The sequence below is a fragment of the Citrus sinensis genome, chromosome 7 (assembly GCF_022201045.2).
Source record: "Citrus sinensis cultivar Valencia sweet orange chromosome 7, DVS_A1.0, whole genome shotgun sequence".
Classification (NCBI taxonomy): Eukaryota; Viridiplantae; Streptophyta; class Magnoliopsida; order Sapindales; family Rutaceae; genus Citrus; species Citrus sinensis.
This window is the reverse complement of record NC_068562.1, coordinates 9,905,503-9,920,334: the sequence shown is the minus strand read 5'-3', so window position 1 is coordinate 9,920,334 and position 14,832 is coordinate 9,905,503. Positions and strand designations below refer to the sequence as shown.

At 33.3% G+C, this 14,832-nt stretch overlaps 4 protein-coding genes across 4 annotated transcripts; 2 read left to right on the top strand and 2 right to left on the bottom strand.

Annotated features, from left to right (window-relative positions):
- The first annotated feature begins 119 nt into the window (after positions 1 to 119).
- On the top strand, positions 120 to 1,957 carry LOC127898764 (receptor kinase-like protein Xa21). Its single transcript, XM_052431253.1, has 3 exons — positions 120 to 366; positions 592 to 691; positions 802 to 1,957. Exons 1-3 carry the CDS (start codon positions 120 to 122, stop codon positions 1,955 to 1,957), a joined length of 1,503 nt encoding a protein of 500 aa, XP_052287213.1.
- Positions 1,958 to 5,671: 3,714 nt separating this feature from the next.
- Positions 5,672 to 6,274, bottom strand: LOC112496252 (protein TAP1-like). Its single transcript, XM_025093538.2, has 2 exons — positions 5,983 to 6,274; positions 5,672 to 5,847 (listed from the first exon to the last, which is right to left on the bottom strand). The coding sequence occupies exons 1-2, from the start codon at positions 6,233 to 6,235 to the stop codon at positions 5,780 to 5,782; spliced, it is 321 nt and encodes a 106-aa protein (XP_024949306.2). The 5' UTR covers positions 6,236 to 6,274; the 3' UTR covers positions 5,672 to 5,779.
- A 3,006-nt stretch (positions 6,275 to 9,280) lies between these two features.
- LOC112498539 (uncharacterized) lies at positions 9,281 to 10,462 on the bottom strand. The gene is made up of 2 exons (XM_025099595.2): positions 10,151 to 10,462; positions 9,281 to 9,429 (listed from the first exon to the last, which is right to left on the bottom strand). Exons 1-2 carry the CDS (start codon positions 10,389 to 10,391, stop codon positions 9,368 to 9,370), a joined length of 303 nt encoding a protein of 100 aa, XP_024955363.2. The 5' UTR covers positions 10,392 to 10,462; the 3' UTR covers positions 9,281 to 9,367.
- A 1,436-nt stretch (positions 10,463 to 11,898) lies between these two features.
- On the top strand, positions 11,899 to 13,573 carry LOC102630181 (berberine bridge enzyme-like 4). Its single transcript, XM_006465522.2, has one exon. The coding sequence runs from the start codon at positions 11,964 to 11,966 to the stop codon at positions 13,536 to 13,538; it is 1,575 nt and encodes a 524-aa protein (XP_006465585.2). The 5' UTR covers positions 11,899 to 11,963; the 3' UTR covers positions 13,539 to 13,573.
- Positions 13,574 to 14,832: the final 1,259 nt, after the last annotated feature.

The following is a 14,832-nucleotide window of genomic DNA, read 5'->3' as shown; positions in this document are numbered from 1 at the left end:
GCAGCAGTCAATGGCACAAGAATCACTAGGAGACGCGCGTGCATGTGCTGTCACTATCAAATAATTTCTTAACAGGAACAATTCCTTCAGCTATCTTCAACCTTTCTTCGTCTATTGGCATGGATTTTGCAAACAATACTCTGACGGGTAGCTTACCCGACGACATGTGCCAACATCTTCCTCGTCTACAAGCATTGGACATAAATAATAATCATGTTACAGGTCCAGTTCCACGCAATCTATGGCAATGTCAAGAGCTTATTGCTATTTCATTGTCTCATAATCAGTTAACTGGACTCATTCCAAGAGATATTGGTAACTTGACCTCGGCCAGAGCACTCTTACTTGGCAATAACAACTTGATAGGTACGCACATTTTAAACAAATACCCAACATTTAACTGAATAGTTGGTTCAAGCTCTAGAAACTAAGGGGAAATTTGCCCAAAATTTTTTTGTAGTAAATTATGGATACTTCTTTCTAGTATATTTTGCTCTTAATTTTGTTTAGACCAAATTATCCATTAAAAATCTTTGGGATTATATAAAATTAATTTGTGTAAGAGTTTGTGAATAAATTGTTTGTTTGCAGGTGAGATACCGCATGAAATTGGTAATCTACATAATCTGGAGTATTTGGTGCTCGAAAATAACAACTTTGATGGTGTTATCCCAGCTGAAATCTTCAATCTGTCATCAATGATAGTCATTTCGCTTTTAAATAATTCGCTCTCGGGAGCTCTTCCATCAAGCCCAGACATTCGAATCTTGAGAGGCTTTACTTGGAGCGTAATAATTTTAGCGGGACAATTCCTAGTTTCATCTTCAATGCCTCTAAGCTGTCTATTCTTGGGATTAGAACAAACTCCTTCTCAGGAACTATTCCGAGCACAATTGCTAATTTAAGGAACCTCCAGTGGCTCGACTTAAGTTTTAACTACTTGACATCTTCGACTTCGGAATTGAGCTTTCTTTCCTCTTTGAGAAATTGCAGAAATTTAAAAGTAATAGACTTGACAGGAAATCAACTACATGGCATCCTTCCAAGTTCCATGGGCAATCTTTCTACTTCTTTAGAATATATTTACATGCCTTATTGCCGCCGTAGCGGCAGGATTCCTGAAGAAATTGGAAACCTGATCAACTTGATAACCATGAGTTTAGGAATCAATAAGCTGACCGGATCAATTCCAATTTCTCTGGGTAAGCTGCAGAAACTGCAAGGTCTCTATCTTTACAAGAATAAATTAGAAGGATCCATTCCGGACAGCCTTTGTAATTTGGGTAGACTGGTTGAGTTGCAGTTTTACGATAATAAGCTTTTTGGATCGATCCCTGCATGCATAGGTAAGCTCAGTCCTCTAAGAAACCTCTTATTGCACTCCAACGTGTTAACTTATGTTATACCTTCCACTTTTTTGAGCCTTAGAGACATCTTGGTCTTTAACTTTTCATCAAATTCTTTGAACGGATCTCTTCCATTAGATATTGGAAATTTAAAGGTTGTAGTAGGAATAGACTTGTCAAGGAACAATTTGTCAGATAGTATACCAACCGTTATTGGAGGACTAAGTAATCTAGCATTTTTCTCCTTAGCATATAACAAATTGCAAGGATCGATTCCTGAGTCATTAGGCGATTTGAGAAGTTTGGAGTTCTTGGATTTGTCTAATAATAGTTTCTCTGGTTTTATTCCTAGATCCTTTGAGAAACTTTTATACCTTGAATATCTAAATCTTTCTTTCAATAGACTAAAAGGAGAGATTCCAAGTGGAGAATCTTTTGCAAATTTCTCAGATAATTCATTTATGGGAAATAGTTTTTTGTGTGGTTCGCCTAATCTACAAGTCCCACCACGCAAAGATATCAAGACTAGCCCTCACCGAAAGTCAAGGAAAAACACGCGCAGTTCTGCAAGATTGCCTAGCTCCTGTGAAATTCTTCCTGCATTGGAATAAGTGTAAACGATTTATGATTGCATATATTTTAAGAAATGAGCCCCCCCCCAAAAAAATATCCGCTAAAGAAATGTTGCTTATTGATTATTCAAGCGGAAATGTTCAATTAGCCAGTCCTATGGCTTGAATTAATGTCTGTCTCATTAGAATTTTAGGTTTCCTAGACAAAAATACTGCTTTATCCTAGAAAAATTAAATCCAACTATAGAAATAAATTCATACATCTTTTGGATAACAAATGAAGATCTCTATCAATTCATCAAAAAAAAAAAAAAAAAAGAGAGAGAGAAATAAAGATAGTATCATACATCTAAATCTGTTGAAAAAATATAAGAAAGTCCACCGCATAGCCCTATGGTTTAGTTTATATATTTGTAAGAAGTGGGCGGTCAATTGATTGATTTTCCCTTCATTCTAATTTTTGAAGGGAATTTTTTTTTTTTTTTTTGAATTAGATCTTGTACAAGGAGATTTTTATCTATAACGAGCTAAGCAATCAACAAATAAAAGCTAAATTTATAGGAGCTTGCCAAGAGCAGTGGCTACTTGAAAAATGAAGTATTATATTTCGCAATGATATTGTATGTCTCTGAATTATATTTCAAGTTGTTAGATCAGAACGCTTTGGCACTCACATGCACTCTCGAATTAATAAATAAATAATTTTCTTCTCAATTACCTTATTGAGAATGCTGAGCCTCAGTGGTCAATACTCCATAGATTCAGACAATTTCTATATGTTAAAAAATTATAAACTCTATACAAAAATGATCGCACCTTGGAGTTTGTTGTAGCTGAGGTATAGTTCCTTAAGCTTAGTCAGGTTCCCCATTTCTTTCGGTGTGCCTCCAGAGAAATGATTGAATGACAATGATAAACGTTTCAAGTGTATACATTTTGATAAAGTGGATCGTATTTCGCCAAGAAACACGTTGCCAATCAGATGAAGGGATTCCAAATAAGGAAAAGAATTGCAAATAACATTTGCTGGGAGTTCACGGATAGCCTGTTGTTACTCAAGTCAACACCTATTACTGAAGACATGTTATAGATGAAAGAAGGGAAAGGACCTGAGAGCTGATTATCACTTAGATCAAGATATTTCAGTGAATATATGCTAAAGATGGAGGAGGGTATGGCACCCGAAAGCCGGTTATAGCTAAGATCAAGAATTTGCAATGAAGACAGATGTCCAAATTGAGAAGGAATGGAGCCTGTGAGACTTAAGTGAGAAATATTCAAAGCTGTGACTTAAGTGAGGTAGTTTTGTTCCGATTTTTGGCCAAGAAATTGCTTGGATCATCGGTTATGTGGGCTTTCAGGGCAAGAAGCGCTTGTTCGTCTGTGGCAAGATTGCTGGTCATTGCTAATGCTATAACTGAATAAAAAATCAAACAAAGGACTGAAAAAACTGGGGCATTGAAACTGAGAGGAGGAGTTCTCTCCATAGGAGAATGAGGAGGCAAAAAATTAATTGAAGTGGGCTATTCGTTTGTGATGCATAGACACAGATCTAAAGATTAAATATAGTGGAGCCCTAATTTCCAAGAAGATGCGAAGGAGATCACGGGAGAAAAATAAATTAAGATCATTACAGCTGATCACATTAGGTACATAGTTATTATACTCTTCCTTAATTATTTTTCTTTGTTAAACCAGCTGTCTAGACCAAATTTAATTCATTAATGAAGTGACTAGCACAGCTTACGATGAAGTGATAAGTATTAATTAATTTGTAATTCACATGATTGTGTTAAGAATAGACAATTATTCTAACGACTACAATATTTTATGGTCACGTTTCAAGCGCTGAACTTCAATGTTGACTAAGGAAAAGAAACTATGGTAATGCACCTATATTTTGAAGATACTCACTTCTTACCCCTACGTATTTCAAAACACATGGCAAATTGTCAATCGTTCTGATAAAATTAATATATATCACTTATTTTTTTATTATTTTCATAACTCAATAATTCCTCTGGCACCATCATTTGATAGTTTTATCATTATTTTTAAATTCATTTTCTTCATATGTATTATAAATTAAATAAATCATATGAATTAAATTAGATAAAAAATTAAATACAAAATTAATATATTTAAGCTTTGATATGAATAAAACATTAATAATAAAATATTTTTCTTGTACTTTTTGTTATTTTTAGATTTTTTCTTAAAATAAATATATATTTTGTATTAACAAGATCAAATATCAAACAAATGACTTTTATCCCTCTTTTTCTTTAATTTTTTTGTGCTAAGGGGATAATTGAATATTATATAAATAATAAGGTAATAAGTGATATATATTGATTTCAATAAGAGAAAAGTAGTAATTCCCTTAGGAGATTTTTAGTATATTTTGAAACAATAGTGTTGCATAAGGCAAATTTTATCAAAATATAGGAGGCTACTGGTAATTTCCCCGAAATAATTGAGGGAGGTCAAATTAAAAAGAAGATAATGTAAATGTAAGCGTCTTTTTCACATTCCTTTATGTTGTGTTTACTTGCTGGAGTGGGAGTGAGGAGTGTAGATTCCTCCCACTCCAGCGTTTACTTACTTAAAATGGGAAGGGATTGGGAGTCCCACTCCGTGGGCCCCACCCATTTTTGGAGTGGGGAGTGGGAGTGGGACTCCCATTGGGGGAGGTGGGAGTGGGAATCCACTCCCACCTCTCCCATTTCTACCTTTTTTTTTATTTTATGTTTTATAATTAATAAAATAAAATAAATAATATTATATTTATTTAAATAATAATATTATATTTAACTAAATAATAATTTACATTGATTCTAAGTTTAAATTATTTTAAAAGAATATTATTATATTAATAGAGAATTAATAAATATAATATTATTATATTTATTTTAAAAATAATAGTACTATATTTATTTAATAATAATAATAAATACTTTATTCTAAGAAAATATTAATTTTGTATTAAATAATATTATATTATTATTTTATATAATAATAAATTTAATATAATTATATTAAATAAAATAAAATAACATTTCATTTTATATTAAAATTACAATTAATAATTTATTGTTCATAATTAAGAATATTAATAATTATAATAAATTTACAAATATAATAAAATAAATATTATTCATTAAATATATTTTTTATTAGTTTTGTAATTAAAAATTATAATTATTTAAATAAGGATAAAATTGTAATTTGAAACTATTTACTCCCAATCCAAGACAAAGTAAACACATAAATTGGATTCTGATCTCCATTCCATGCTTCCATTCCAGTGTAAGTAAACAACCTACTCCCACTCCCACTCCACACTCCCAATCCTAGGATTCCCACTCCCCAGGATTCCCAATCCAATCTAAAAAGTAAACGCTACCTTAGAGTAAATCTGCGTCAATTTCATCGTTCTTTGTGTTTCTCTTTACATAAGGTTTATTATATTTTAATTAATGCCAAGTTAATATTGTCTTTAAAGTTTGAACATACATAAATTTATTTTTTGTTGTTTTAATGATATAAGCCGAACATTTGATTTTGATGTAATTATTATAATGTTGCATACGTTAGGTTGTCTGTAGGTGGTGCAGGCGCGTAAGCAAAAGCTTACACCAATATTCATATATCAAAGAACTAATTAATAATCACCATGAAGATTAATCGAAATACTGTGATTCATTCGTTGAAATAACATACTAGAGAAATTATTAATTATACTCTCTTCACTTTAGTTACGATTACGATAACTAAACATTGATTTTATTGAATCAATATAAATATCAAGCAAATTTAGGCCACCTCCACATGAAACAATGATGGTAGCTTAATGAATTACTAGAAAACCTTGACATTGCAATACTTGTTTGCGCACTCATTCTCGCAGCTTCCCACTTTCTGCATGTCTGCATGCCACAAGAAAATAACATTGCACACACCATTACAAATAGCAAATCAAAAGGAGTCAGAGAGAGAGAGAGAGAGAGAGAGAGAGAGAAACAAACAATATAGGATGGATAAATAAATAAATATGTATATACCACGGCCGAATTTGGTGCACTTTTCAAGTGAACAACCAAGTTTACAGTAGTAGCGGTGATCCGCCACCGCCGCGGCGGCTGCACGGTGACACCTCTCAGTGCATAATTTCTCACAATATTTTCGTTGGAAAGGGCAAATTTTCATGCAAGTTTTGTAGCAGTCAATATGAGTCGCAATTGCAAGCCCACCAGACAAAAGAAGTATTGACATTATCATAAGAACACTAACTGAGCTAACACTTCTCCTGTCCATCTTTCAAGGTTTAATTACTTTGCAACCGATGAGTACTCTATCGAAGGGCAGTGCCTTTTATAGCTGAGGAAACCAACATCACAACCCAACTATGTGCTCTTTATTTAATTTTTTTTTTCTTTCCCATTTGTGCTAATCTGTTACTAGCCCAGTTTGAGAGACCCACCAAAAATGTGGATACGTGTGGTGTCTTTGATTTGGCTTTAGAGAAGTGTTTTTAGTTTGTATTCCTGCAAAGAAGATCTTCAACCGTTCGATTAAATCTAACGGTTTACAATTCTATAATATTTGTTACCCTATTATGTTAGATAACAAAATCCCACTAGTGGCACTTTTAATCAAAATGATAAAAGAAAATGCCAAAAAAGGAAAATTCATTATTGTCACTGCAGTCTACAGATTTCCACACTGACAACTTTTTAAATGGTAGTTTGGTACATCAATGTATTACTTGTTTTGCCAAAAGAGGATTGTATTAATTTCATATTAAAATACGTTACCAAATTGAAACATCTGATGTGACCAAATTTGAAAAGCTGGCTGCATCAATAGCAAGGTAAACTTTGTATCCATTAGGGGTGTTTGCGGATCGGATTTTACATATTGAACATCAATTCATATCCGATCCACGATTTTACAGATTACAAATTTTCAATCCTATTCAATCCACGGATTGGTGAAATTCAATTCAAATCTAATCCATACATCTGCTAATCGAACGCAGATTTGACCTAATTCATATCCAATCCACGATTTTACGGATTGATTTGCAGACTGAAAATTTTTAATTCTGTCCAATCCACGAATTAATTAAATAAAAAAATTTAATATAAAAATAATTTTACTATCGATCAAATTTAAAATTAAATAAGATTTAAATAAAGCAAGAAAATACATTTAAAGTTTCAAAATATAACACACCAAAATGAAAAAAAAAACTCATTCGTTTAGATCAATTCATGGAAATTAACTATTTAGGAAGGTATATTTATTTATTTAATTATTTTTTATTTTATATTATTATCGGATAAGATATAATATAGTATTAATATAAATATATTTTAACTTATTTATTTACTAGTAAGTACTAATGCCATATTTACAAGTTTTATTTTTTAATTAAATAAATACTTTTTTTTTGGCAGATTCACGAATTTTTGCGGATTTACAGAAGTATATCAATATTCAATCCACCGATTGTAGAATAGTAAATTTTCAATCCAATCTAATCCACCAATCCACGGATCGAATTTTTACAGATTGGATTTCTACGAATCAGACGGATTGAGTGGATTAGATTGGATTCTGAACACCCCTAGTATCCATATATAGTGTGCCTATTTTACATTTGGTGCCAATCTTAGTATTTTTTTGCAAATTATTTTAAAGCCTACTCAAGTTTATGATTTCTTCGTTATAGTGGTCATTGTAAAATTGTTAGCCCTTTAAAATTTTACGTGTGCGTTGTTTTGTGAGAAGAAAGAAAACTAACACAAACGAGATAATTAATTTTGGAAAATAAAACCATAAAGGTTGCCCCTTATGATAAGAACCATATGTATATGTTTTATTCAAGTACAAATATTCGCCACTTAAGCTATAAAACACAAACATGGATGAGGCAGCTCGTTCTTCTTCTCGCCTTTCTCAGCGCACGAGTCCAGACAACGTTCTGCTTTTTCAACATCTGCACCAAATCACCAAATATTTTTTGATTTTGTAATTCTTGGCATGCTCGCAAAATCCTTGTACATTATGATTGATCAAGTACACATAAAATTTTGTGATGATTCTAGGGGAGAGGTATTGAAAATAATGGGCCTGATGTAACCCAATCAACAAATATGGGCCAGGGCTTACTTAGTTAAATTTAAACACAACATTGTACAACACCGTTGCAACGCAGGTTAAAATAATCCATTAATTTTTGACCTTTTGAGCCGATTACTCAATAGTTGATATCTGTTAAAAAATTACTCAAAAAACTGATATTATTACTTTTGTAATTATTGGATTTAATTTGTAAACATAAAATCATATTTATGCATGATATCACTAAAAATTCAGTATGCAACAAGTGAAAACATATGAAAATAAATAGTTTTCATTTAGGATTTGATTAGAATTTTTGATTAAATAGTTTAAAGCACTAGTCTTTTTATAACAAATTACTAATTCAAAATTGAGTGGCTTGACCAAAAAACTGCTTAAAAATTATTTGGTCAAGCTCATAAATATATAGATAGGTTAATTGTCCAATATTTGGTTATATCTTCAAAATGGCAAACTTTCTATATGCGTATGTATATGTATTTGATGTGATTCATGGTATTATAAGGTCAGCACACCGCATCTTATTCCATGTTAAAAATGAAATGACATCATCAATAACAATAGATATGGAAATTTATATTGGGTTTAACTGATCTCCATTATGTGAACATTATTCAGTTAGACTAGTAAATTACTTTCTATGATTATGATTTTCTTCAACAAATTTCCTTGAGACTGGCTATATTCCAGAAGCTTCCGTTGGTAAATGTTAAATCTTTGTGAAATGCCACTTGTTCAAATTTTCAGCATATCATTCCCTCGCTCCGATGGCCTACATCTTTTATGGTGAAACTTATATGAATTAAAGATACCACATCCAGCCGTATAACGATATCTAATAGCATTTTACTATATGGACTAAATAAATTGTTGGATCACAATTTAATTAACCTTACACTTATTATATTATCTCTAGTGTACAAAAGAATTTCTGTTTTTGATTCCTTGATGGTGTCGTAAAATACCAAACTCTTTTTAAATAAAGGAGGATCGACACTTTTGTCCCTTATAATAGAATTCTCTTTACCACTTGACTTTCTTAACAAATTTTTACTATCATATTTCGTCCCTGGCATTAAAGCACTAGCGAAAAAAGCACATTGGTCAGTTGGATTAGATATCAAGAATATGCGTGCGCATTTTTTCATGAGAAGAAACCTGAACATCAATTTTGAAAAATTAAACCATAACGCATGCCCCATTTGATAAGAAGACAAGAAACATAAGTTCATTGATGTATTCTCATTTCAGTTTGTTTTATTCCTAGTACAGAGTACATACTACATATATACGTATTTGTTAGGTCTTCTTCTTGCCTCTCTCAGCGCATGAGCCCAGACAACGTTCTGCTTTTGCAACATCTGCACAAATATTATTTCAATCGATTAAATGAACGAAACAAATAGATAATGGGCCAGCGATAATGGGCCTAGTCTCTGAAAAAACATTATCTTGTTAAATCATGGGCTAGGTTCAGGATCAATCAACCCATGATTCAAACTTATTGATTAAATTTAAAAGAACTCTTTTCCTTTCTGAGTCCTTTTTTTTTTAGGAATATAGTTTTATTGAAAATTAAATTATCTCTATATTTGTGTGACAGGGATTGAAATAATCATTGAACCAACTAACACTCATCATTATTTTATTTTATTTGAAACATGTGTACTTAGCAAAGTGATAGTACTAAGCAAAGTGATAAATAAACAATAGTTTAGTCCATCTTTAGTCATTCTCTTTGTTTGGCTAATAGAATCGTAAAGAATTAAGTTTCATATATTGTTGTTTACGTTTATGTTAGAAATTTTACAAAAACATGGTTTGTTATTATTCTCTATTTCTATTATTATTAAAACAATATGTATCAAATGGGTCAGTTCTAGTGACACATTAAAAATAATAAAACATGTTTGAGACTTTAGTACTTGAACCCAATAAAGTGAATAAACTAATAAATTGGGTGGAAATTAAGTCAAATTTAACACGCTCCAACACAACCCAACCTATATGGCCAAACTCAAACCTGCAAAATAACAGTACGATGAAGGATTTAAGCTATCAAATCGAAGAAATTGATCATACCAGAGCTGAAATTAGTAGCCGTGGATTTTACGCAGGTACTAATGCAACTGTCCGACGATTCAGAGATGGGCAGCGACCTTTTACATTTTTGTTCACAAAGTATCACACACGTTAAACGAAATCTGCCGAAGCATTTAGCACAGCATTTTCTGAAACACTCCTTGTCGTACTTGGCTCGTCGGGCCGTCGCAATTGCTACAAGGGTCAACAGTACCATCAGTGTTATCACAGATTTCGCCATATTCGAGCTGTATATTGATCTTTAATTTTCTCTCAAAATTTTTGTTATGAGAGCTGAAAAAAAGTGTGTATTCTCATATATAGGAGGCTGAAAAGTGAAGAATGTTCATGCATGATGAATGTATTATTAATTGTGAGCTTATCTCTTGGCTATAAAAGACAATCTCATTGAGATTTTGCCTTTAATTTTTTGCCAAGAAAAAGCAAGTTTCAGTTATTGCATCGGTTCACATGTTTGACTTTTGCAGCTATAATTTTTCGTTAGAATTGTTGCTCCATATGTCTCATTGTGAGTATGTAGTAGCGTCTTGCCCTTTGACTAAATAGTCTAGTGTTTAAAATATTTTTTCCAAGTCCTATTTATAACTAATTAAGAAGAATTAGGGGTGAAAAATGCCCGAGTCAGATTCTTGATTTCAAGGTATATGTGTAATCGATGACTTTTTAAAATTGTCATACCCTTTTTTGATATAACTACTAGAGGTGTGATAATGACAATCCTTCTTTTTTTTTTTTTTTTTTTGACATTCGACTAAACATAAACTCAATTATAGGCTTGTATTATATATATTTGCTTGCTTGATACACAATTATATAACATATACAGAGCCATAATTGAAGAAGAAAACATTTAATTATTAAGAATTCCCAAGGTGTGGGTATGAATGAGTAATCTCCTCAACTCATATAAATTTCCAAGTTAAGTAAGATAGAGGTGTTGCTTTTGGTAGATCCAAATTTCCAAGTTAAATATATTTGGTAGAAGTGTATGAATTTAGCCTCCGAGAAGATCCTAAATAGTAATACTTATAATATATGTCTTTTTTTTTTCTCTTTTTTTTTTGGTTAACAACCCAATGAATCCATTCTTCTACCCACCTGTAAAAGAGAGGAAGGTTCGAATTCAAAACTGCTTGTACCAAGTTAGTAAATTTCACCAAATAAGCTAATAAGTCCCACAATAAAAAAATTTAAAAAAAAAGAGATGATTTTAATTGTGGTCTCGTTTAGGCCTCCAACAAAAAATTATCAACAGTAAGCTCACCTTTTTTTGCCCCCCAAATTAGTCATCTTGATGAACGTAATTAAACATTTATAATGTATAGATACAATATGTGGGACAAATTCATTCAGAACTTTTCCAAGGTTTGACTGAATACACTTGTCCTAGGTTTGACTAAATATACTTTTAGACAGCTAATTATTCCTCTAAATTTTTTATTTTATTTATTTCTTTTCTAGAGGGAATTAATCAGGTTTTTTCAAAATCAGTTATTTAGTATTAGAAACATTTCCAACACATGCAGGGTCCATAATCCTCGAATTGGTGTCGACAACAAGCACGAATGGCCCAGCGTTCAATGTGGGTCAAATAAACAGATGATTTTAATTCTCTATTCTTAATTAGCCATTGCATCTGGTGGCTTCTAGATTCATGATATTCATATATATTGCCCCAGTGCTCTATATATAATATGCCTATCACGGCAGTTCTATTGGGCGAAGGAATTTGGATTCAGATAAATAAATCACCACCAAATCCAAATCCTGCAAACTCTCAGGCATTCAAGAAATGGAGGCTTTGATCTCCCTTTTACTTGTTACTATGTCAACTATTTTTCTTTCAGTTTCTGGGTCAAATCTTGAATCGTTTCTCCAATGTCTGCCTCAGCACGCTCAGCCCTCTAACCCCATCTCTGATGTTATTTTTACCCAAAATCATTCAAATTTTCAATCTGTTCTGAATGCTTATATCAAAAACCGCAAGTTCTTAATTGCTTCAACTCCGAAACCCCTCGCTATTTTAACAGCCAAGCATGAATCCCATGTCCAGGCAACTGTAATATGTGCAAAACAAGCCGGCCTGGAACTCAGAATCCGCAGTGGCGGCCATGATTACGACGGCCTTTCGTATATATCGACAGTCCCATTTGTTATTCTGGACATGTTCAATCTCCGATCCATTGATATTGACATTGCAAACGAAACTGCATGGGTTCAGGCTGGAGCTACCCTTGGAGAATTATACTTTAAAATTGCAAATACAAGCAAAGTGCACGCCTTCCCAGCCGGGGTTTGCCATTCACTTGGTGTCGGAGGGCACATTAGCGGTGGCGGGTACGGGAATCTGTTAAGGAAATACGGCATCTCTGTGGACAATGTCATTGATGCACAACTTGTTGATGTTAAAGGAAGAATTCTGAACAGGGAATCCATGGGAGAGGATCTGTTTTGGGCCATCCGGGGAGGCGGTGGGGCAAGTTTCGGGGTTATATTGGCATGGAAAATCAAGCTAGTTGCTGTTCCGGAGAAAGTGACTTTATTCAAAGTAGATAAAACACTTGCTCAGGGTGCAACAGATGTTTTATATAAATGGCAATATGTTGCTCCGAAGCTTCCTGAAGAACTTTTCATAAGAGTAATGATCCTAGTTCCTAAAGAGGAGAAAACAGTTTCGGTTTCGTTCATTGGTTTCTTTCTCGGACAAACTGAAAGCCTAATGAAATTGATGAATCAGAAATTTCCTGAAGTGGGATTACAGCCAAATGATTGCCATGAAATGAGTTGGGGTCAATCCACGGTCTTTTTTTTGGACAGCTCACAGAATGTTACATCGATTGATGTTTTACTCCAAAGGCCAACAGAGGCAAAAATTTCTTTTAAAGCCAAATCCGATTACGTGAAAAATGTGATTCCAAGGGAGGGTTTAGAAGAAATATGGAAAAAAATGATTGATAATGAGAATATGTTTATGCAATGGAATCCTTATGGGGGGAGAATGAGTGAGATTTCGGAATCGGAAACAGCATTTCCTCACAGAGCTGGAAACTTGTTCCTGATTCAGTATTATGAAAGTTGGCCAGAAGAGGGAATTAATGCTACCGATCTTTACACAAATAAGCTGAGGGACTTCTATGATTCAATGGCTCCTTATGTCTCTAGTAACCCAAGAAACACATATCTTAACTATAGAGATCTTGATATCGGCATCAGTTCAAACAATCAAACAAGCCTGAAAGACGCTGAAGTTTATGGGACCAAGTATTTCAATGGAAATTTTAAGAAATTGGTTGAAGTAAAGACCAGGTTTGATCCCGATAATTTCTTCAAGAATGAACAAAGCATTCCACCAGGCAACTTAAATTAGTTGTAGAATAAAAAATGTAATGATGGAAGGGAAGATCCAGGCCCACATATTATTTGTTGTAAAAAATCAAATAAAATTTGTTTGCTGGTAAAGAAAACCTTTCTTGATTTAAACAATCTTCATTTTAGAATGTTAATGCCTGTTCAGGATTGCTGAAGGAAACTTTTAATTTGATATTTTTCATAATTACTTTCCATTTAAACCGCGTGGCTACTGTAGACAAGTTATTAATGATTACTTTTTAAGAGCAGGTTCTATCAGTCTACCATCTTATAATTCATAACACTTTCAGAGTTTCTTCAACAAATAAATAAAGAATTTTGCTAATGTTTTCTGTAACACCTATGAATTATAACTTACATGTCATTCCAATATCATAGTATACGTTAGTTAACAAATGATGTTTGGATTCTACAAATGGTAAGAAAGCATTTTATTATTTGTCTTTTTTAATAAACGAGACAGATTTAACAAATTAAATGTTTTCTGAATTGGTGAAGGTAAAACTCTCACCCAAAGAAAAGTGTGAGCCAGATCAGATAATAATCTATATGGAAATTAGAGAAGTACTTCAATTGCAAATTAAAATGATGACCTAATAATGCTACATACAGTTCAACCATTGTGTTGATGCTGAAATCTGCTCGCCTCTTGACCGACCAGATTCTTTCACCAACGTTTGTGTTATCTACTGTTGCTCGTTCACTGGGATTGGAATCGTCCTCCTTTCTCTCAATAGACCTGCACTCACTAAAAATGGATCAGAGACGCCGGTGGTTTTGCCGACGTAAACCCTCCAATGCCTAAGTTAGCACAAGGTGTTTACGGGAAAACAGTGTAATTTGGATTCCAGGAGTTTATTAAAAATTTGTAAGGAAATGGCCTGGTTGTAATTTGGCAGTGTTTTCCCTCTCTCTTGTTTTCTATATCCTTCTTCATCGATTTCTTCTTCTTTTATAGCCGCTGTCCCCACGTTTCCGTTTGCCATTCATCCCACCTTTTTCGGGTAGTGGCAGCCCCTCATGGGACTCGAACTGTTACATTGTGGGCAAACGTGGATCTCGCGTGTCCTTCAACGGTTCTGGGAAAAGCGCAACTACCGCGATTCTGTGGGATCGTGTTCCCGCTTCTCTGGGGATGATGCCGGCTCGGTATATACCTCTGGTCGGTATGTTTCCCTGGTTGTATTCATCTCTGGTCGGCTCATGTTAGCCCACGTGTTCTGCTCATATCACTTTGGCTGAGCGATCCGTGCTGGGGCGGAAATAGTAGCATGGCCGACCTAGTGCTTTTA

Bases quoted from the DNA above. Each gene is read 5' to 3' on its own strand.
- LOC127898764 (XM_052431253.1), top strand. From the start codon at position 120: ATGGATTTTGCAAACAATACTCTGACGGGTAGCTTACCCGACGACATG. The intron at 367-591 runs GTACGCACATTT...GTTTGTTTGCAG, and splicing joins TGGCAATAACAACTTGATAG to GTGAGATACCGCATGAAATT. The intron at 692-801 runs GTCATCAATGAT...TAATAATTTTAG, and splicing joins CCAGCTGAAATCTTCAATCT to CGGGACAATTCCTAGTTTCA.
- LOC112496252 (XM_025093538.2), bottom strand. From the start codon at position 6,235: ATGGACAGGAGAAGTGTTAGCTCAGTTAGTGTTCTTATGATAATGTCA. The intron at 5,848-5,982 runs GTATATACATAT...TGTGGCATGCAG, and splicing joins GTGCACCAAATTCGGCCGTG to ACATGCAGAAAGTGGGAAGC.
- LOC112498539 (XM_025099595.2), bottom strand. From the start codon at position 10,391: ATGGCGAAATCTGTGATAACACTGATGGTACTGTTGACCCTTGTAGCA. The intron at 9,430-10,150 runs GTATGATCAATT...ATATTTGTGCAG, and splicing joins GGCTACTAATTTCAGCTCTG to ATGTTGCAAAAGCAGAACGT.
- LOC102630181 (XM_006465522.2), top strand. From the start codon at position 11,964: ATGGAGGCTTTGATCTCCCTTTTACTTGTTACTATGTCAACTATTTTT.